The 23,727-nt window shown below is 41.3% G+C and overlaps 1 protein-coding gene across 1 annotated transcript in view; it reads left to right on the top strand.

Moving 5' to 3' along the window:
• Positions 1-23,727, top strand: part of STAT4 (signal transducer and activator of transcription 4) — a 247,053-nt gene that overhangs the window by 152,756 nt on the left and 70,570 nt on the right. The window contains exons 10-14 of the mRNA XM_063430167.1: positions 3,736-3,828; positions 5,335-5,394; positions 6,694-6,696; positions 10,786-10,800; positions 16,320-16,413. Coding sequence (XP_063286237.1) covers positions 3,736-3,828; positions 5,335-5,394; positions 6,694-6,696; positions 10,786-10,800; positions 16,320-16,413 — 265 coding nt within the window. The remainder of the gene's footprint in view (positions 1-3,735; positions 3,829-5,334; positions 5,395-6,693; positions 6,697-10,785; positions 10,801-16,319; positions 16,414-23,727) is intronic.

The following is a 23,727-nucleotide window of genomic DNA, read 5'->3' as shown; positions in this document are numbered from 1 at the left end:
GGCAACCGGCCGAGACGCTTAGAGGCGTGTTTACATTAATATCCTCTACAGACAATAGTGGTTAAGCGGATGCCACTTGGTGCAACAATGTGCATAACTGAATAAGTTAACTATGGAGCTTACTGGGGTGATGGTATAAATTGCAGCCATCATATATATATATACATATCTATACATCCAGAATGTCCACACATTGTAATTAAGACACTAAGTATGCTATGGCCAAGATGATAAATGATTGTTATCGTAGGGAACATACGTATTGTGTAAAATATCAATGTCATGTCCTAGGGGTTAAAATAATATTTATAGCTGGAGCTCATATAAGTACCTATATATACAATAATAGTTAATAATGCAAGAATGCTGTACTTCATATGCATGTATGGTATACTTAATACGGTGTAGATAGTTCACAAAATACTAATGATACCTTAAAATTCTGGGAATTTGCGTAGAGGAATGTCCATATTGCATAACTTATATAGGTCCTATAGAAAGATGCCCAGGCTGTATTTCTCATTGAGGCCCCTAGGCTGCACCGTGTCCAGAGTCCTAATCCAGTGCAGTTCCCTCTGGAGCAGAATTTTCTTACGGTCACCTCCTCTCATTAGTTGCGGGACGTGGTCAATTGCAATGAACTTCATTGATGGTAGAGGATGGCTATTCTCCCAGAAATGTTTTGCCACTGGTTGTTCAGATCCCTTGTCTCCGTATGCCACTCGTATACTTGATCGGTGGTTCCGCATTCTCTCCCTCAAGGGTAGATCTGTTTTGCCCACGTATGCCAATCCACAAGGGCAGACAAGTTTATACACTACAAAATCACTAGTGCACGTAAGTCTATGCCTGATGGTGAAAGTCTTGCCTGTGTGTGGGTGGGTAAAAGTTTTGCTTGGTAGCATGTGGCTACATGTAACGCACCTAACATTTCTGTGTATACCTAACATTTCTGTGTAAAGCTTCCTCTAACACTTTTGTGTTGTTACCGCGTCCGTGATACTGATCGCATATGCGGTCATAGCAACGAATGTAAACACGCCTCTAAGCGTCTCGGCCGGTTGCCATGACAACCTCCAACACGCAGAGGTTCACAGCAGCAACAGCTGCTGAATACAATATGCAGAATCTGTTTTTTACCCGCGTTTTTTCGGCGGGCAGGACACTGGTGCACACACAAACTCAGGTAAGACTCAGCTGTAACTAATGTACCCTGTATTATTAAGTTTGTTATATATATTGCCACATTTTGAATGCACTGTTATCCTGATGAAAGTCCTGTTGTAGGACTGAAACGTCGATCACCTTTGGTTGTTGCAGAATAAAGCTAAGTTTATTTTTCACCTTATATGAAGTCCTTGGAGTGCTTTTCAAAACTACCATGTATATATATATATATATATATATATATATATATATATATATATATATATAGCATATATATATATATATATATATATATATATATATATAGCATATATATATATATATTAAGCAGCGTCTGTTTGTGCTTCAGGGTGCACACCCTTATGCAATGGGCTGCGCACGCCTATGACTATCTGTCTGTGACTGTGTGCATGTGACTGTCTGCTGCTCCCTTTAACTGTGTGTGTGTGACTGTCTGCCTGTGACTGTGTGTGTGTGTGTGTGTGTCAATGTATATGTGACTGTCTGCCTGTAACTGTGTGCATGACTGTCTGTGACTGTATGTGTGACTGTCTGCATGTGACTGTGTGCGTGTGACTGTCTGCCTGTAACTGTGTGTGACTGTATGCCTGTAACTGTGTGTGTGTGACTGCCTGCCTGTAAATGTGTGTGTGGGGCTGCAGGGATTTTGTAGAAGGGGCAGGGGTTTTGTATTGGGACAGGAGTGTTTATAAGGGGGGATAAGCAGGGGATTTGTAGAAGGGGGTTGCAGGGGTTTTGTAGACGGGGGCAGTACAGGATTTGTAGAAGGGGCAGGACAGGGGTTTTGTAGGAGGTGGCGGGGCAGGACAAGGGTTTTGTAGGAGGGGCTGGCAACCCCTATCTGTCGGCGTCCCCCAAGGTTCTGTCCTCGGCCCCCTACTATTCTCTATCTATACTGCCTCCCTTGGTAAACTCATCAGCTCCTTTGGCTTCCAATATCATTTATATGCAGATGACACACAAATCTACCTGTCCTCCTCTGATCTCTCTCCACCCACCTTGACTCGTGTTTCTGACTGCCTCTCTGCTATTTCCAACTGGATGGCTGCTCACTTCCTTAACCCCTTAAGGACCAAACTTCTGGAATAAAATGGAATCATGACATGTCACACACGTCATGTGTCCTTAAGGGGTTAAACTCAACCTGTCCAAAACAGAACTTCTAGTTTTTCCTCCCTCAAGTGCTGCTACTCCTGTGTCTGTCTGCATCCAAGTCAATGGTGCTACTATCACCTCTACCTTGCAGGCTCGCTGCCTAGGGGTTCTTCTTGATTCTGACCTCTCTTTTACTCCTCATATCTAATCGATAGCCAAATCCTGTCGCTTCCAACTCAAGAACATAGCGCGCATCCGCCCATATCTTACGCCGGACGCGGCTAAGGTACTGGTTCATGCTGTTGTTCTCTCTCGCCTTGACTATTGCAATCCCCTTCTCACCGGTCTTACATGTTCCCAGCTTGCACCGCTGCAATCTATAATGAATGCGGCTGCGAGGCTTATTTTCCTGTCCGGTCGCACCTCCCATGCCTCCCAGCTCTGTCAGTCCCTGCATTGGCTTCCAGTTAGATATAGGGCCCAATTCAAAATTCTGGCGCTTGCTTACAAATCCCTACATAATGCTGCTCCAACATACCTATCCTCCCTCATACACAAGTATGTCCCATCGAGACCCCTGCGCTCAGCCCAAGACCTACGCCTATCCTCTGCCCGAATCCCCACCTCTGATGCTCGACTTCAAGACTTCTCCAGGGCTGCCCCTCTTCTGTGGAACTCCCTTCCCTCCTCAATCCGACTTTCACCCAGACTCCACTCCTTCAAAAAATCTTTAAAAACTCACTTCTTCATTAAAGCGTATCAATTACACTGTCAGCAGGTTTCTCATCCCCCACCCCATGACTCCTTTCCTGCAACTGTCAAAAATGACATACCAAGCACTCAATAAACCCTTCTCTAACAAACTATTTAATTCCTCTACTTTAACCCTTTGTGTCACTATACCCCACTCCCTCTAGCATGTAAGCTCATCGAGCAGGGCCCTCAACCCCCTCTGTTCCTGTACGTCCAGTGGTCTGATCTCAATTATGTGTCTGTTAGTCCACCCATTGTACAGCGCTACGGAATTTATTGGCGCTATATAATTAATAAAATAATAATAATAATAATAAAAGACAAAAAAAAAAAAAACCAGAAAAGTCATGGAAATAGTAACTTGCAAAAAGCAATGCAAAAACAGAAAGAAACATGCATTCGGCCTGCACAATTCACTGACATTGTTTGCTTTTTAACTCCCTGTAGTTCGATAAGTGAAGTGGCAATTCTTCTGTCACATTTGTAGCTTTAAAACAGTTAGAATAATATACTCTGTATTAAAACAGTGATATCCTTGCATTGATTTAACACTTTTGTGGGTTATTTTAAAAAATGTTAAGTCACAAATCATATTACACAGTTCTAGTGAACAGCAGAATATATTTCATTATGTTCAGCTGGCTATATTATATAATCTGTGTGTTCCAGCTTTCTGATCCTGTTTTTAATCTTTTTCAGTTCATTTATTGTCGAGAGGCAACCCTGCATGCCAACTCACCCACAGCGACCTCTAGTGCTTAAAACAGAAATACAATTCACTGTTAAATTAAGGTATTTTTCCAACAATGCATTACTTCAAAAATGCAATCACCGCTTACTGGAACTATTGTTAATATTTTTTCATTTGTATCATGCAAGGCATTTTAGTTGTTAAAAGAAGACTGTAGTGTTAGGAAAACAAGACTGTATTCTTAGCACTATAGTATCCCTGCAGAGGGACTATTGTGTCCCTCTGCCACATCTGCACCCGCAGAGGGACATCGGCACTGAAATCAGGCAAGTAAAAAAGGTTCTTAACCCTTTATTTGCTGCTGGGGGGGGGGCCCAGGGTGGGGGTGTAACTTGGTGCAGGATTGGGCTCTTCCTCTGCCAACATCGCGGCGATTCAGAAACCTAATGCGAATGCATGGAGAGCATCGCACGTGCATTAGGCCTTACCCATATGAAAACATAAAAGCAATGCGTTCAGATGGGATTTTTCAAGACACTGAAAGCAAAGCATGAGGACGTCCAGTGTTGTTTCTTGGAGCTAAACTCTGTAAAACTGCAGGAAGCTCCTCTAGTGGCGGTCTGGTAGGCAGCCACTAAAGACAGTCTTAACCCTGCACTGTCAACATTGTTTTAAATTGCAGGTTTAAGAGGACAGGGGCACTGCAACCCAACCACTTCAATGAGCTGAAGTGGTCTGGGTGCCTATAATGTCCCTTTAAATTGTTCCTAATTTCTGAAATGTTCATCTCTGTTACTTGCCATATATAAAGTCAAACTGTTTTGATATCTGACTCTGCAACTCATACATACACAACGTGACACCATTTACCCTTTTGTGCATGTTTACCCATCCCATCTCTTTATCCAGTTATGAATCCATCGTTAAATATTGTTTTTCTCTGTGAGGTTCATCTTTTTGCATTATGCTTTTCCCTTAGCACCAATTACTCATACGTCTGTATAAGCCCTATCTACTTAATAGGGATTCTCCCTCATTTGTCATTTAAAGATGCAATCCAGCCTTATACATTAATTCATTAAACACAGGGAGTTGTACTGTTGTTTAAAAATTCCCCCCAGGGTGCACCCGGCTTCTAAAATGTAAGTTTCAGGAACCACAGAGTGCCACTGGGCAGGGGTGCTGCTGATTTTCTGAGAGAGATCAGCTGATACGGTCAGCCAATCAGTGACTAACCATTCGCAAAACTGGCTTGGAAATGTTTCCCCTTAAGGTAAGAGTATGCCTTTTACTGTGAATGATGTAAAATGGTGTAAATTTACATATTTTGAGGTTTTATGGTTTTATGAACAGCAGTCTATGAGTTGCTGCTTTATCATTCTCGTATGTGCTAGCTATGTATCCAGTGTAAATAAATGTTATGCTAATATTTTTTCAAACCCCTCTTGATATTGAAGGGGTTAATAATCATGCACATTAATAGTGCTATCTCCTTGATAATATTGTTGAGGCTTAGTAGGCGGTGCTCACAGTTGACACAGACTTATACATTTTAGAAGTGTAGCACTTGTATAACATGGATTAATGCATGTTTGCTTGATTTAAAGGCTACTTGTAAAACTCCCAGAACTGAACTACCAACTACGTGTAAAAGCAACAATTGACAAGTAAGTGTAAAGGTCTACAAGATATCAGCCTAAATAACTCTATTGTAAATTGTTTCCAACCTGATTATTTTGGCCTGATTGTTCCAAGTCCGTTCTTATCTTACGACATCTCACTGAATAGATCTAAAGTATACAGGATTCCGTTCTTTATAATATTATGTCATTCAATTCGCTTGTAATAATAGCTTTATAATACAGTTTAGTAACATTCTGTATTACACATACATTAAACATCATTATTAAAAAGAACACTACAAACAAATAAAGCATTTCAGCGTGCTGAAGTGCTTTATGTGTGAATATTTTTCCTTTTTTTTATTTTCTTTTTTATAAATTAATTTTGTTACACCTCCGTGGGGGCCACTCCGGCAACCAGTCCTGTTACTTCCTTATAGACTAGCCCTGTGGAGCTAAACGAAAGAGGCAGGCAATTGCTGGGGATAGTCAAGTGCTAAGGATGAGGGCAGGGCTTGCATAGACACAGATAAAAGATCTGCAGCTATTGCAAGCCAAGATTTCAAACTCCCTAAAAGAAAACATGCAAAATAGATTACATGCATATACTCAATGGATATATATCTACTGAATTGTGATTTGCTTTCATTCTTTTTATAAATGTGCCTTTTACATTTTTAAGACAACGGAAAACAATGCAGTTTCAGGAAAATGTCAGTGTTACTAATAGTCACTAGAGACTCTTCCTTATGAAGACCATAAAAAAAATATTCAAAGCCATTTGGTGCCATACTGCCATTACAAAAGTACCAACGTGTTCTGGCAATCAGTGTGCTTCAAAATTATACATATAGTAATAAGAAATAGCAGCTACCACACAATGTGAGTTTCTCCTCTACTTCACATAAATTTTTACAAGTATAAACTGAGTGGTTTTAACACTACCACCAGTGCACATAGTGGAGTGCTTACAAAAATAAACAACTTACCTTTATTCAATAAGTGATATCTAATACAGCTTTTGGTTTATTTATTTATTTTTGTATGTTTTGTATGGTTTTTTTGTTGTTGTATGTTAATGATCATGGGTGATATATGAACATATACACCCAGCATTGTTCAGTAAAGCGAGAATTGCCAGGAATTCAAAGTGAATTTGAACTGTAAAGCCAAAATATGCAAACTAAAATCATAATTGACTTTTAGAACTTTTCTAATTCAGCAATTTTGCCCTAAATTTTTACTTTGAATTACAAGTACTTTTGTGAGTAGCCCTAACTGAGTGAATACAAGTAAAAAAAAAAACCAATATCACACATCTAATCATGGACAGATAAATTACAGAAAGTAAATATCTCATTAGGATAAGTGACACTGACATCACCCCCCCCCCCCCCTTTTTTTTTTTTAGGTATCAGGCTTTTACCCAAGTAAATGAATCATCTTAGATGATGAATAAATATGTTCCAATGTTTGGCTGTATGGGAAAATATTGAATAAGGAATATTTGCAATATTTATGCATATCCACTTTACACTTAACACATGAGCAGACAACTCCCCAATGATTGAAAAATAAAATTTTAAAATTTTAAAAAATATATATATTTTTTTGTCATGCACTGTCCATAAATGACATGGTATACTACATAGTTTAATTAAAGTATTTTAGCAATCTACGTCTATTGACTTTTGCAGAAGTACCAGTAAGTAGAGTTTTGTAGAGCTGATATGCACAAAAAACTACCGGTAGGTTTGCTTTGTTTCAATTAGTTACTTTAGAAATTTGGAAAATATTGAGTCACAACTAACCGAAATTTGGAGTAAAAAAAATTGGAAGCAAAACAAAATTCAGGAGCCATTATTTCAATTATTCCAATGGATACCAAATAGGGGCACTTTTTAGAAGATAGCTCCTTAACTTGGTACCCTTAAACATGATAATCCCACATAAGGGTACCAAAATATGGGAGACAGGTGGCATATGAGGCGGTGAGCCTAGTGAGGGGCCATTGACTGGGAAGGGTGTGGGAGTAGCTTGATCGCCTGGTGTAGCGCCGGTTCTGGCTCCGATGCTTCGTAATCTTGCCTTTCCTTTCGCTCTCCTGTTAATTCTGGTGTGCACTCTCACTTGCTTTCTCTTCCCCCCTACTTTTTTTTTTATCCCTCTCTCTAACATTATCAATACTATTAATTTTTCTTTATTCCATACACGGATCAGCTATGGACCTGAGAATAGTAATTAAGGTGGTGACAGAGTGCATTACTAACACAAATGACACCATATGTATGAGGCACGCACATGTACTGTATCCTGACTGCTTATTTTTTTATATGGGCATATAGCATCACTGTAGTTAAAACTACTGTACTTTGGTTTGTCAAAGTGTTACTTCTTTATAAATCTCAATAAACATTTGTAGAATATAAAAATATTAATGAAAAAAGCACTAAAAGAGTGTCTGTATTTGTTTTAACTTATTACCCCCTTTAATATAATTTAATCAGTTCTTCGAAAAAAAATTGTGTTTAGTAGACATGGCAATCCCATGTAAGGATACCAAATTAGAGCTATTTCGGATATCCTACGAAACAGCTCAAAAGAGCAACATTTGAAAAAAAAGCCTTCTTTCTTAATTATGCTGTTACATAACTACATAGCTGAAAAGAGACGTGCCTCCATAAAGTTCAGCCTTCCTCACATCTGTTTTTGCAGGTCATCCAAAAGAAGGCAAAAAAATAAATAAAAAAAATCATGTTTGAAAAGCTTCTACTTTTTTTTTTTTACTATTTTACTTGGGAGACTTGGCTGAACACAAATATTAGTGTTTCAAAACCGTAAAATGTATTACAACAATGATATCATCAGTAAAAATGCAATTTGTTTACATTTTGCACACAAAAACGTCACTTACACTGACAATATAATTGTTGTGATAGGGTTTTGAAACACTAATATTTGTGTTCAGCGAAGACTCCTGAATATACCAATACCCCTCATGTACATGTTTTATGGAGTTTTTAAAAGTTACAGAGTCAAATATAAGGCTTGTGTTTCAGTTTTTTTCACATTAAAATTCGCCAGATTGGTTATGTTGTCTTTGAGACCGTACGGTAGCCCAGGAATGAGAATTACCCCCATGATGACATACCAAAATTAGACAACCCAATGTATTGCAAATGGGGTATGTGCAGTCTTTATAAGTAGCCACTTAGTCACAAACACTGGCCTAAATCGGTGTTCAAATTAGTTTTTTGCATTTTTCAGAAACAAACAAATATTAACGCTAACTTTGGCCAGTGTTTGTGACTAAGTGGCTACTAAAAAAGACTGCACATACCCCATTTGCAATACCTTGGGTTGTCTACTATTGCAAATGGTATGCCATCCTAGAGGTAATTCTCATTCCTGGGCTACCATACGGTCTCAAAGGCAACGTAACCAATCTGGTGAATTTCAATGTAAAAAAACTGAAACATCTAACATGCTATATTTGACCTTAAAACTTCCAAAAACACCATAAACCTGTACATGGGGGGTACTGTTTTACACTTGAGACATCGCTGAATACAAATACATGTATTTTATTGCAGTAAAAGCTAACAGTATTATGACATTCACAGTTAAAATGTCATGCAGAACTAAAAAATAACATTTCTTAATGTCTCACATTGTTTTTATATTTTATTCATATTAAATTATGTTTCAAAACTAAATATATGATGCTAAATGAAAGCCCTATTCTCCTGAATAAAATTATATATAATAAGTGTGGGTGCACTTAATATGAAAGAGGTGAATTACAGTTGAACAGACATATAGCGCAAATTCCAAGTTTTGTTTATGTTTTATTTTGATCAAAACATGTACCCTGTGTGGATTATGACAGAATTGATTAACGTCCCTGTGGCAAACGTAGCCACTTCTGGACACATAGGGTAAATATTTTATTAACTGTTGCTATGTTCGTTTTATATGCAGTGTGTGGCATTCGTCTGAATATTATATCAGTTATGTATTTTTATGTAAAACTGTATATTTTGCTGTACGGAGAGATAATGGGATTAACAGTACATTCTTGCACAATTATCTCTCCTGTACAGCAAGGCATGCTGGGAAACAGCCTTGCGGGCTAAGTTACCCACACAGTCCTCTGTAGTAAAACCCCTGCAATGTCATTCAGGAAACCCCTTGGTAGTGTCCATCTGTAGTTTATCCCTGCTTCTCGGAGCCGGCTTGTTACTGGTCTCAGTGACTGTCTCCACATTAGCGTGTTTTGCGTTGGGTCTTGGAAGAATAAGAGTTGTGATGACTCAGTGGGGTCTTGCCTTTCACCCCAGCTAATATACGCTGTTTGTCAGGGAGTGACATTTACGATCACATCAAGCTGATTTAGGTGAGTGTCTGGGCTTGTTTATACGACAAAAGTAGTCGAAAACCAGTTTCTTCTCCTGAGCATGCGGCATTAGCGCTGCTGTAAGCCTTCTGAGGTAGTTCGTCTGGGCCAATTGCGTCCGGTATGCCCCTGATCTTTAGGTTGGTGCGCCTATTTTGGTCTTCTACCAGGTCAAATCTTGTTAACATGGATGAGTGGGAGGACTGTAATTGTATGAAATTGTCCTTTAAGGCCTTAACTTCTTGTTATACCTCTATTATGTCTTCTTTGGAGGCCTGTACTTGGGCTGAAACCGCCTGAACCTCTGTTTTCATCAGATCCATATCGGCTGCAGACATCTGTTTTTATTCCAGCAGGAGGTTCTTGATGTCCAGCTTCGTGGCTGGAGTCAGTGCATCTTGGTCAACAGACCCTGTGGTGGGTGTTGGTGCTGGAGGTTCCACGGGCTCTTCCATGGCCTGCTTCCATGGCCTGTTCTGGACACACTGCCATCTTGCGGGCCGGCGAGCGTTGCAGCCTGGTGCCGATATCCAGAGAGTCATTACTGGTATATCCCTGTGTTCTCTGCGATCTCCAGCCCATGCTGTTTGCAGCATGATGAGGGTCCTCTCCGATCGTCTGGGAGTTGATATGAGCCTCCGGATGGATCGCCAGATACAGGAATACGACCGTTCCTGATTGAGGGAGCAATGTAGGCCCCAGATCTACTTTCATGTCCATCTGCGGGAATAAGAAGTGTATCAGCCAGTAACTTGTGGCACCAGGAAGAGAAGGCAAGCCGATTATGTGCTGAAAGCGGTGATTTAGATGGACTTTGTCATGGTACCTGTCACTCAAGCCTCCTTCTCCTCCAGCAATTGCGTCACTTTGGACGCCGGCCGCGATAGCCCCTCCCCCTTTTATGACGCGGCGCAATGCTGCCGACGTCAATGACGTCACGACCCGCCGGAAAACTCAAACCAGGATGTTTTCGCTTACCTGTCTTCTCATTCCCTCGACCTCGGCTCATCCCTGACCATTCTTTGTTTGCGTGACGTTAGTGCGGCCACTCTAAGGTCCGGTATACGTCTTTATAGTTTTCAGTACACTGCGTGTTGGATCCCTGTCTTGATCCTGACAGACTTAGTGTCTAATATTGGAAGCTCAGGGAAATGGCGTCTAGTCAGCTTGGGTGTTAAGCTCCGCCCCTGAAAAGCTTCCAATTTTGCAACTAACTTGGAAAAAAAATCCTTCTTGACCCCAGGGTGACAGTCAAGCCTCTCATTGAATGAAGAAGTGATTACCCCACTAATTAAAAAAAGATATCCTTGAATAATATGTTGTTGTCAGTATTTATTCAATTGCCATTTACACATCTTTATAGACTCTGATAAAACCACCTATTCAGGCAGAGAATTTTGTATCTTTATTGTTCTTACTGTATAAACCACTTCCTTTGCCTTAGACTAAATCTCATTTATTTCAGTCTAAATGGGTGACTTTGTGTCCTTTTATATAGTCCTGTTTATGAATAGATTTCCAGACAATGGTTTTGTTTTTCCAAACTAAAGGGATTTACATATGTTAACCTTTCTTCATAACTGAACTGTTCCATTACTTTTATTAATTGTTTAGCCCCCCTCTGCACTTTTTCTAGTGCCATAATATCCTTATTTAGAAACAGGTGCCAAACATTGCACAGCACATTCAAGGTGGGGTCTTACCAATAAAGAGACAAAATTATATTTTCATCCTGAGAATTAATGCTACTATACATGACAATACTTTACTGGCCTTAGAAACTGCCCATTGACATTGGACATTATTGCCTAGTTTAATGTCTATAACAATCCCCAAATCCTTGTCATGTGTTATTATTCCTAATTCACTACCTTTTAGGGTGTACATCCCTGAAGTGTACAACTTTGCATATTTCTATATTAAATTTTTTATCTGCCACTTAAGTGCCTAGTTCCCCGATCTATCTAAATCCCTCTGCAGAAAAGCAATATACTGCTCACTATTATGGACAGGAGAGCGCAATCGTAATAAAATAAAAAAATATTATGATAATAATATATTTAAGCAGCTAAACACAAAATAAAGTTCCTTAAAAATCTTTACCTAAATATAATTTAAAAAACAAAGTGTCAGCATTATATACGATAGCCTTGCATTTAGGCAATCTATAAGAAATGTGGAAAATCAAAAACTTCTCTCTGTGAATTAGTGGTATATGTATATAAACACCTATATCTCACAGTAAGTTAGATCATACACACAGAAGATGTTAAAACTTGCTTAAGAGTCCAAAAAGTTCTAAATGGGAGTCTTGAAAGGGTTAATCTTGTATTGCAGCAGGAAATGTACATATACCACTAATTCACAGAGAGAAGTTTTTGATTTTCCACATTTCTTATAGATTTCCTAAATGCAAGGCTATCGTATATAACGCTGACACTTTGTTTTTTAAATAATATACTGCTCACGTTGTATTGGTTTACAGAGTTTTTGCCATATACAAACACTGAAACATAACTTTTAATGCCTATTTCAAGATCATTTATAAATATGTTAAATAGAAGCGGTCCCAGAATAGAGCCCTGAGTGGCACCACTTAAAACATTTGTCCAGCTTGAAAATTTACCATTAATGACAACTCTCTGTACTTTATCTTTAAGCCAATATTCTACCCAAGAAGAAGAATTTCCATCTAGACCAATTTAGTTAACCTATTGTGAGGAACAGCATTAAACCTCTTGGCAAAATTGAAGTAGATAACATCCACTGCAACACCCTGATCTATACTTCTGCGTACTTCTTCGTAGAATGTGATTAGCTTAGTTTGACATGACCTATGTTGCATAATAACCAGGCCCGGACTGGCCATCGGGCATACCGGGCAAATGCCCGGTGGGCCGCGATGGCCGTGGGGCCGAGGCCGGCAGGGGAGATCACAGGATCTCCCCTACCAGCCCCTGCAGGACCAGCGCTACCCGAGCGCCGGCCCTGCTCTGTGCCTCCATGGGCTGGTGGGGAGATCAAAGATCTCCCTCACCGGCCCAGAGACACTGAGATGCGGCCTCCTGGGGAGTGAGGGAGGGAGGCAGGAGGAGGAGAGGACCGGCGGAGCTCTAGCCAGCAGCTCCGCCGGATCCTCTCGCGAGGTCTGAGCGTTGCCGCGGTTACCGCGGCAACGATCAGATCTCGCGAGACTCTCACCATTGGACCACCAGGGATCAGGCAGAACGGCACCCCCTCCATGGAAACCGGGCTTCCCACCCCCTCCCAGGCTAAAGGTAAGAAGGGAGGGGGTGGGATACATAGTTTTTAGTTTTTATAAAAAAAATAATAATAATTATATTTATATATTACATTTATACAAACACTGTGCTATAAACACTCACACTAAGAGCACTCACACACATCACACTCATACTAACATCACCCTCAGACACACAGCACCCTCAGACACACACACACACACACAGCATCTTCACTCACACAGCACCCTCAGACACACTCAGCACCCTCAGACACACACACACACACAGCACCCTCAGACACACACACACACACACACACAGCATCTTCACTCACACAGCACCCTCAGACACACACACACACACACACAGCATCTTCACTCACAGCACCCTCAGACACACACACACACACACAGAGCACCCTCAGACACACACACACACACACAGCACCCTCAGACAAACACACACACAGCACCCGCAGACACACTCAGCACCCTCAGACACACACACACACAGCACCCTCAGACACACACACACACACACACACAGCACCCTCAGACACACACACACACACAGCACCCTCAGACAGACACATCACCTTCAGTCACACAACACACTCACACACAGCACCCTCAGACACACACAGCACCCTCAGACACACACACACACACACAGCACCTTCACTCACACAGCACCCTCAGACACACACACACACACAAACACACAGCACCCTCAGACACACACACACACAGCACCTTCAGTCACACAACACACAGCACACTCTCACACATATACAACACACACACACGTATGTATAATATATAAAATAACCCTCAGTAAGTTAACAGACAAATACATTAGAAACATAGAATGTGACAGTAGATAAGAACACCCTCACACACACAGCACCCCTCTTACACACACATGCTGCACCCTTCACACATACACACAGCACACCCAACACACTGCGCCCTTCACACATACAATACGTCCAAACACATATGTGTTTGGAGGTATTGTATGTGTGAAGGGTGCAGTGTGTTGGGTGTGCTGTGTGTATGTGTGAAGGGTGCAGCATGCATAATATTATTATTATTATTATTGCCATTTATATAGCGCCGACAGATTTCGTAGCGCTTTACAATATTATATACTACAGCACCACTACACATATTACGCTCCAGATACACTCTAGATCCCTTACCCTATATACACCCTGAATCCTCTATACACACACACACACACAATCTCCTATACACACTCTGGGTCCTTTACACACAAGATCCCCTACACACACTGCACCACATACACACACTACATTCCTGACATACAGACTCTGGATCCCCTATGCACACACTACATTCCTTGCAAGCAAACACATACTACATTCTCTAAACACACACTCTCTACAACAACCCCTACACACACTAAAGCCCGTATGTACACACTCACTACATCCCCTATACACACTATGCCCCCTATAAACACTCGCTACAGCCCGTAGCCACATATATTACACCACAAACACAATACCACACCACAATCAGCTTACTCAACACACACGCAATCCCACAAGCAGGCTCCAAACACATGCACCATATGCTTTTCTGGCCCTTTTTTCCTCTGGTATCCCCCTTATGGAGACACCAGAGACAAGTTAAAACCAAACACAGCGCAAGCATGTTATTACATTTGCTTACGCTGCGCAGAACAAATACAGGGCCTTTTTCCCATGCTAGAGCTCTTCAGCAGGGCTCTGCGCATTAAACCAATATGCTCACTTTGAGAGGGGGCGTGCTTGTCATAAGTGATGACAAAACACACCCTCTCTAGCCCCACCCCTTTCTCAGGGGGCTGCTGTGATCGAAAAATGCCCGGGCCGAATTTTTTTCCCAGTCCGGCCCTGATAATAACCATGCTGGTTATTGCTAATAACAATAAAATTGCTTAGTAGATATGTCCCTAATTTGCTTTCGTTGTGAATGGATCTGAAATAATTAGTTTCAGTTTGTTCCGAATTTGTTAGATTTTAGTTCATTACATTTTGTAAAGAATTTGAAAATTAAGGCACTCCTAAATTGGTGAATTTGGATGAAATTTGATTTAGAACAAAACAAACATGTCTAGATTTTCTTTTAACAGGCTCACCAAAATGCTGGACCAGTAGAACAGTAGTCCAAGTCTATTGCTGATATTTACGACATGCAGTCGCGCTATTCCTTCCCATAGATATCTGAAGGTGGTATTGGGTCTGACAGGGAACAGGGGGCTTACTTGTACACATTCATCTGTGATCTCTGGGATCACTTTGGTTGTATGTGTTCATATGTCACTGTTGAGTATCAGCATAGCAAAAATCTTGTTTTAAGAAACTAAAACCAATATATATATTTTTTTTTATTGATAAACTATTCTTCTTTTTATTTTGTTGTTGCAGTGTTGTGGTTTAATATTGTATTTATAAGGGCATACTATGAAGGGTCGACCATGACACCTTTGCCCAAAGGTATAAAGATACTTGTTTTTTTTCTACACAAAGCTTTTAGACTAATAATGAAAATGAAAGTTGCAAAGAGTATCGTTTTCCTATAAATTGGTCAATTCCACACAGAACAATGTATATTAGATTAATAATGAAACTGAAATTAAAAATGTCTACACTCTTGCCATGTGTATTTTGTTTTTAACAATAAGCTAAATATTCTGAGCACCCGTTTGCATCATGGGGGCTGCAAATTTGCATTTCACAACTATTGAGTGTATTTCCATGTTGATTGGAAACATGCAGAATTTGTAGTTTTGTTATGTTTATATTCAGACTGCATTAATTTATTATCTTAATATCAGAAACAGATGCTATATTTTAAAATCGTATAAAATATCATAATTGTAAATTGCTATGTTGGAATCCTTATACAATTGCTATAAACATAGTTTTGAGTTCTATAGATTTTTAGCATATATTTTGAAGCACCAACATAACGAAACCTTCATCTAGTTGCTTACTTTTTTATAGAGTATATATTATCTACATTATTGAGATCATATCACTTCTTATGATATCTTTCGGCATATCAACACAGTACTTGCTAGCAAAATGGTACTCAGACTGCAGCATATTAGTTTTAAATCTTTGCTTGTATTACCCATCATTAATACAACAGTTCTTCCTTAACATGTGTCTGTCATGATTATTTATTTATCTCTTTATTTATTTTATAGGGATCCATCACAGAATTTAAGGTAATGAATAAATATGAATTAAAATAAGTAGATATCCTTAACAGCAAAGTACATAACTAACAAATGTTATCCATCGTCTTATTTTTCAGTAACCGTAAATTTATCCTTAATGGAACACCTGTCAAAGTTATGAGTATTGAGGAGTCTGCAAATGGAAGCCTTTCTGTAGAAATGAGGCACCTGGTAGGTGTAATTAAGTGTACAGTGAGTGATCAAATATGATATCTCTACATTATATTACATTTTTTTACTTAAATCGGTGACAGCATGCAAAATGATAGAATTCAAAAAGGACAAAATCCATATGACAGAATACAAACAAACTGAACACATAATAGTAGAATGAAAATATCATTGACAATTTTTTATTGAGTTTTTTTTGGGGTACAGAAGAAAAAGAGGGATGTGGGGTGTTGATCGGCATTTTACAATTCACATTCAACTCAATTAACATCACTTCACAAAGGTATACAAGTGCAACACTTGAACAGTTGGTTGGTAAGTGCAGCTTGTGTATCCGCTTGTTTGGGTATCTCATGGTTTCAAGGAGCCCTCGTTGTAACCCTTTAGGGTGCCCAGACAGTTGGGTACTTTCTTCTTATAAAGCTCAAGAAGTTAATGTCTGGCGTACCACTAAGAAAATTAACAGGGGGTAACCTTGGGGTGGTTGGGGAAGTTGAGAAGAAGAGAGGGGGAAGGAGGTGGGAAGGGAGGGGGAGTTAGGTGTCCCAGGTGATTGGCTGCTGGTATTTCTTTTGCAGGAACTTTAGCCCTTCTCATATATATGGAGAAAGTTTTATCACAACCAGGTTTAAGTCAAAGCTCATAACCGTTCAAATGTGCATTTCTGTTTACAGGATCATAATTGGAGGGGCACAGCTGTCGATCCGTAGATTGTTATCACTGTCTCTCATTTGGGGTGGCTTTTATTGTCTATATACATTTGCCAGGCTTCCCATGCCTGTGACCAAGTTTGTTGTTTTGTGTTTTCTAAACCTCTTGTTGCGAGTTCGTAACGTTTAGTCATGTTTATTGTTTGGATACATTCATATATTTGGGGTTGTGTGGTAGATCTCCAGTTTCTGCTAATGACTGTGAGTGCAGCCAGAAGTATGTGATATATTAAGTATTTGTGCTTGCGTAAGATACCACTTGGAAAGAGCTGAAGGAGGTATAGCTCTGGTGTGCGAGGTAACAGTATTTTTGTGCTGTCGTGAATAATATTGGCTATATCGTCCCAATATGTTGTTAGTGAGGGGCATTTCCACCAGATGTGGAGCATTGTGCCTTTGTGTTGTTGGCACCTCCAGCAGATGTCTGAGGCTTGCGGGTATGATGTTTTTAGGCGTGCAGGCACCAGATACCATCGATATAAGATTTTTCGAGACAGTTCCATATAGGATGTGCATTTAGAGAGCGAGGGATGTGCTAGGAGGATCTCCCCCCATTGTTCCGCACTTAGGGTGTACTCAAATTCCTTCTCCCATGCTACAATAAAGGAGAGTTTTGCGAGGTCTCTTGGGGGATGCATTGTTTGATATAGCTCAGATATCAGTTTTTTGGGGGTTGAGAGACGTGAGCATATTTTCTCTACCATCGTCAGCTGTGGCCCCTTTACATTATCATTTATTGTCAATTCTTGTTTGTTGAGCCAGGATTGTAACTGCCTATAGGAAAAGGAAGCCATCCGTGGCAGCTCGTATGAGGATGATAGTTCCCCGAAATGTCTAAGTGCATTTCCCTGAAGCAACTGGTGTAGGTGTGTCACACCATTCCGGTGCCATAGAGCATAGTTGAAGTTTGGTATCACATGGGAAAGTGCTTTTATAGGTATGGCGGGCGATATTTTATGTGACCAGCCCAGTGTGCGGCAGTGTTTGTCCCATATTGATAGGGTGAGGGCTGTGGTTGGGAGTAATTTGGCCATGTCTGGTCTCTTGTGTCGAGGAAGCCATGCTAGTATATTGAGGGGTATGTTATCAGCAGATTGCGCCTCTAAAGTCATCCACTGAGTTGGTTGACTCCGGTGGCAGGCTGCCAGTATGGGGCTAATGATTGCTGCTTTGTAGTAGCTGTCTATGTTGGGTACTCCCATTCCCCCTTGTTTGCGTGGCATGTATAATGTGCTTTTCGCTACTCTTGCTCTCCGTTTATTCCATATAAAGTTTAAGAGTAGTTGTTGAGCCTCTTGTAGAAATCTAGCTGGTATTTTTATGGGTAGAGTTCTAAATAGGTATTGCAATTTGGGGACTATTATCATTTTAATTGCAGCTATTTTCCCTGTCCAGGATATAAATTTGTTTTTCCAGCTGAGCAGCAAATTTTTTATTTCAACCAATTGTTTCTGGTAATTTAATTTGTAGAGAGACGCTAAATTCGGGGTAATGTTGATCCCTAGAAATTTCAAGTGGTCATCTCGCCAGTCATATTTAAAGGATGCGCGCAGTCTCTCTAGTTCTGCTGCCGGTATATTCAGTCCCATCGCTTGTGTCTTATTCATATTAAGTTTATAGTAGGAGCAATTGCTATATTGGGTTAGTATATGGTGGAAGTTGGGTAGGGATATGTGTGGTTGCTCTAGCGTCAGAAGAATGTCGTCTGCGAAGAGCGTGATTTTATGTTCCCTCCCTGGGCCAGTGATGCCGTGGATGTTCGGGTCGTTTCGAATGAGTTGTGTAAGCGGTTCTAGTGAGAGTATGTATAGGAGAGGTGACAATGGGCAGCCTTGTCGTGACCCATTCGTGATATGGAATTGTTTTGAGCTAAAGCCTCCGTTTGTGACTTTCGCTGTTGGCTCAGAGTACAAAGCCCCCACCAGTCTCAGGAAGGTGTCGGGAAAACCATATTTAAGCAAAACAGCTTGGAGGAAGGGCCAGTGCAATCTATCGAAGGCTTTTTCAGCGTCTAATGACAGCATAACGCACTGGGCCCCCCCTCCGCCTCTCCTTTGTAATAAGTCTAGTATTTTCCGTGTCCCATCCGCTCCCTGCCTACCGTTGACGAATCCTACTTGGTCGTCGTTTATTAGGGTTGGGATGATGCTTGACAGTCTGTTTGAGTAGATCTTAGCCAATAGTTTGATATCTGTGTTAAGCAGGGAGATTGGTCTTAGATTTTGGCTTTTATTGGGGGGTTTGCCCGGTTTGGGTAACGTAACCACATGTGCCATAAGCATGTCTTGGGGCATTTGGCCTGTCGTGATGATATTGTTGAAGGTTTTTTCTAGGTATGGGGTTAGGACCTTTGTCATCGTCTTATAGTAGGCATTTGTGAGACCGTCAGGCCCCGGTGACTTGCCCTGTGGGAGTGAGTGTATAGCTTTCTGTATCTCCTCCCGTGTGACTGGGTGTTGTAGTATTTGTCTTTGTTGTTCCGATAGGGTAGGCAGTGAGGACATTTGTAGGAAGTTCTGGATGTCCTGAGGTGTGGGTTGGTGTAGGCTAGGGTCGTCTTTTAGGTTATATAGTGAGTGGTAATAGTCTGCCATAGTGTCATTGATTTCTTGTGGGTTGTGGATCTTAGATCCGTGGGGTGTAAGTAAAAAAGGAATTTTGGCATTAGATTGTTTTTGGCGTAACCTGCTTGCTAGGTATTTGCCTGCTTTGTTTCCTTGTGAGTATGTGGTCTGTTTTAGTTTGTGCAATATGTGCGCTGTTTTGGAGATTGCTATGTGGTTTAGGCTTGACGTGGTGGCTTGGATTAGTTTTGTATGTTGTGGTGAGGGTGTTGCTATGTTTGCCGCTGTGGCATCCCTCAAGGTTCTCAGTAAGTGTAAGTGTTCCTGTTGTGTTTTTTTATGTAGATAGGAGGCTCTGCTAATAAAGAGCCCTCTGATGACTGCCTTGTGGGCTTGCCACACAGTGGTTGGTTGGACATCTGGGGTGTCATTTATGTGGAAGTACGTTGTTAATGCTTCTGTTATTTCATTGGAGAATGTTTTGTCCTTTAAGAGTGAGTCATTTAGCCTCCACGGTGGCCGTCCTCTGTGTGGGTATTCCTCTGTCAGTCCTAGTGTGATTGGGCCATGGTCCGACCATGTTATATCTCTAATCTCGCTATGTGTCATCCTGGGGGTCAGTGTACCCGAGATAAATATGAAGTCAATCCTGGAATATGATTTATGTACTGCTGAATAGAAGGAGAACGTTTTTTCGGAGGGGTGACACGTCCTCCATGCGTCGTAAAGACCATAATCCCCCAATAGTTTATTGATTGCTTTGCTTTGTGTTTTAAGTGCTCTAGATCGTGGCGTCGTGGGTGACAATGTAGTGTCCATATGTGGATCGAGGGGATGGTTGAGGTCTCCACACATTATAAGCGGGGCATTTTGGTTAGGAGGAAGTGCAGAGAGCATCTTATGGATAAAATTCCGTTGGTGTGCATTGGGGGCGTAAAAACTTGCTATGACATATTGTAAGTTATTTATAAGGCAGTGTATTATCACATATCTACCTTGTTTGTCCCTAAGTACTTGTAATGTTTCAACAGTTAGTGAGGAATGAAGGAGGATTGAGGCTCCTCTCGACTTGGAGGAGTGGGTTGCATGGTATTGGTGAGGATAATGTCGGAGGTCGAAGGCAGGCACCCTTGATGTGACAAAGTGGGTCTCCTGCAAGCATATAATGTCCGCTTTAATTTTGTTTGCTTCTTCCAGCATCATGCGTCTCTTATGTGGGGTATTCAGTCCCCTACAGTTGTGAGAGTATATGTTCATATGATGGGTAAATGATGGAAGGTGTTCGATTGTTTGTCTGCATTGTGTACATGGTGAAATCGGGTGAGCTGAGGGTGATCGGTGTTCTCCTGCATAAGTATAGTATCGCACCTGGGAGTAGGGAGTTGATATAAGGTAGTGGGGAAGGAGGGTAAAAACCAAAGTATATACAAATAGACCCTAACATGGGTCATGGTATTGTGGCTTTGTGCCACAGGGGAAGGACGCGTATTCGGCGTCTTTAGTAGTGTGGCCGTTAGGCTCTTGTTTATAGGTATGATAATCTTGTCTCCACAGATTTGCGTTTCCGTAGTGGGTCTGTTTTACCCATGTTGCCTGTACGCTGGTGGGTGTGCTCAGGGGGAGTTTGGTTGTATCTTGTGCGGGGTGATTTGTGGTGTGATTCTCCATGTATCTCCCTTTTCTCCGCTATAAGACCCGCCCCTGACCCATTAAGCTCTCTTTACACCATGTTACGCTGGTGCAAAGCTTGCTCAACACAACGTTTGAGAGCGTATTGGCGCGTCAGAGGGAGGGCAGACTGGCAAGGATACCTGATGTGTGCATGTGTGTCAATTTATAGTATACACATATATATTACATTTTTGTTATTTTGCGTGTATTGAACAAATCATTTATGCGTGCATTCCTTATTTTTAGCCTCTTAGGCTGCCCTCCCAGTTTGTGTTAGGTAGTTACGTTGCATTTACCCGTGGGGTGGTAGGATTCTCCTAATGAATCTGTCCTTGTTGCGTCAATATTATGTGTTATATGGGTCCCCCCTATTACTCTGGGTTAGCCTGACTCTCACTTATGAGGGCCCTCCTCCCACCAGCCCTGGGAAAGCATACATGTTGGAGCTTAGTTATATATTAAACGATATGCATAATCAAAGCAATATTACACATGTTAAATTAACTAGTACGTAAGAAACAGGTATAACTAGTACTTAATAAACAAATAGAATAAATATAACAAATAGAACAGGATATAAAGGCATCTCACGTGTCCCTGGATACGGCCTTAACGGCCTAGTCTTCTGAAACAGTTCATGGAGATTTGGATCGTTCAGGGATTTGACGCCAGTCTGGTACCAGGCGTCCTGTTGGACCCGCTTGAGTCGTGGAGAGGCTTGAGGGGAGTCCCCATTCTTTTAGCAGTCGGGAGCCTTCGTCTGGTGTATTGATCGCTTTAAGTTCGCCATTCTTGGTAATTAGTAGTTTAGTAGGATATCCCCAGCGGTACTTGATCCCTGCGCGACGCAGCTCCTCAGTCACCGGGTGGAATTCTCTTCTACGTTTGAGTGTTGCTGCCGATAAGTCCGCCAGGATCTTGATTTTTGCATAGGTTGCAGGTGGTTCCGTGCGGTTTCTGCTGGCTCTCATCACTGCTTCTTTTATGTGGAAATAATGTGCCCTCATTAAGACATCTCGTGGGACGGAATCAGGTAGGTTTCGTGGCTTGGGCACCCTATGGATCCTATCAAGTAGAAACATATCCGTGGGTATGTCTGGGGCGTAGGCCTTTAGTAGGCCCTGTGCATAGACTTGTAGGTCGTTTGGCAGGACACTCTCTGGAATACCTCTTAGTCTGAGGTTGTTTCTCCTCGAGCGGTCTTCAGCATCCGCCATGCGTGCTTCCATCGTTTCGATTTTTTGCTCCAGCCTTGTGACATGATCGGCCATGTCATTGTGTGCTGTGGCATATTCACTCAGCTTGGCTTCCACATGTGCAGTTCTGCTTCCGATATCGTGCACCTCCTTACGCAGTAGTCCAATGGAGGATTGCCAGGTTTGTATCAGTTTTTCTGCCATGGCTGCCATTGCCTCATCCAGGTAAGTCTTGGTTATGTAATCCTGGGTCATATGTGAGGGCCCCATGGTTGGAGCGTTACCCGCCTGATGTCCGTCGGCGCCATCTTGGATTGGGCCGCGGTCGATCTCCGGGCTGTGTGCGTTCTTGGAAGCGAAAAAATTTAATTTTTCTGCTTTCTGGGAGTTCTTCTTTCCCTTAACGTTCCCCATCCTGTGTTTTGTGCTAGTTTCTAGTTGTCTGGGAGACGATGTCTTCAGATTGTAAGAGCCCGGGTGCCGGAGCAGTTTCCTATGCTGCCATGCTGCTCGGCGGTCGGCCACGCCCCCAGAATGAAAATATAATAATTTTTTTTCAAAATTGTTTTAAAAACATCAATTTTGAATGGTTCAATATGTTTTTCAAATGAAAATTATGTATTTACAGTATAATTTGTAAATCATTTGCTGTTGTATGTATATAGTTAACAAGTGTCATTTACCTTATTCCAGCACCGATGTCCTGCTTGCTGTGCACGCATAGAAAATCAGTATATAATTTTCTATGGGGTTTTGGGTGACGCTCCATATTCTCATACATTGCATGAGAACGTCCAGCATCAGTTTGCGACCAAAAGTCGCCTAACCACCCAGAAGTCCCTCTAGTGGCTGTCTGGTAGATGTCAGATATTTTTCAATCTGTTAATGTCCCATTGTAAAAACATTGAGGCTAGGGTTTTAACAGTCACTGTCCAGAGATCTGGTTCAGAATCAAGTCTAGCATTATAATAAGCTTTAAAAGACCACTGGTGTTTTGTCTAGTCCTTCCTGCTTCACTCACTGCTCCCGACTAGCTGTCAGTTTGAAACACTGCCTGACCCAAAGTCCATGTATATGGCCATGGGTGTCCGCAGGAATTTTTTTGAGGGGGGTGGGCGGGCGTAATTGTAATGACATCCATGCTCTGCCCCTTTTTGACAGTGTCATGAAGGG

This window comes from Pelobates fuscus, chromosome 8 (assembly GCF_036172605.1).
Source record: "Pelobates fuscus isolate aPelFus1 chromosome 8, aPelFus1.pri, whole genome shotgun sequence".
NCBI classification, from domain to species: Eukaryota; Metazoa; Chordata; class Amphibia; order Anura; family Pelobatidae; genus Pelobates; species Pelobates fuscus.
Note: the sequence above shows the minus strand (reverse complement) of the source record. Positions and strands in the feature narration are given on the sequence as shown.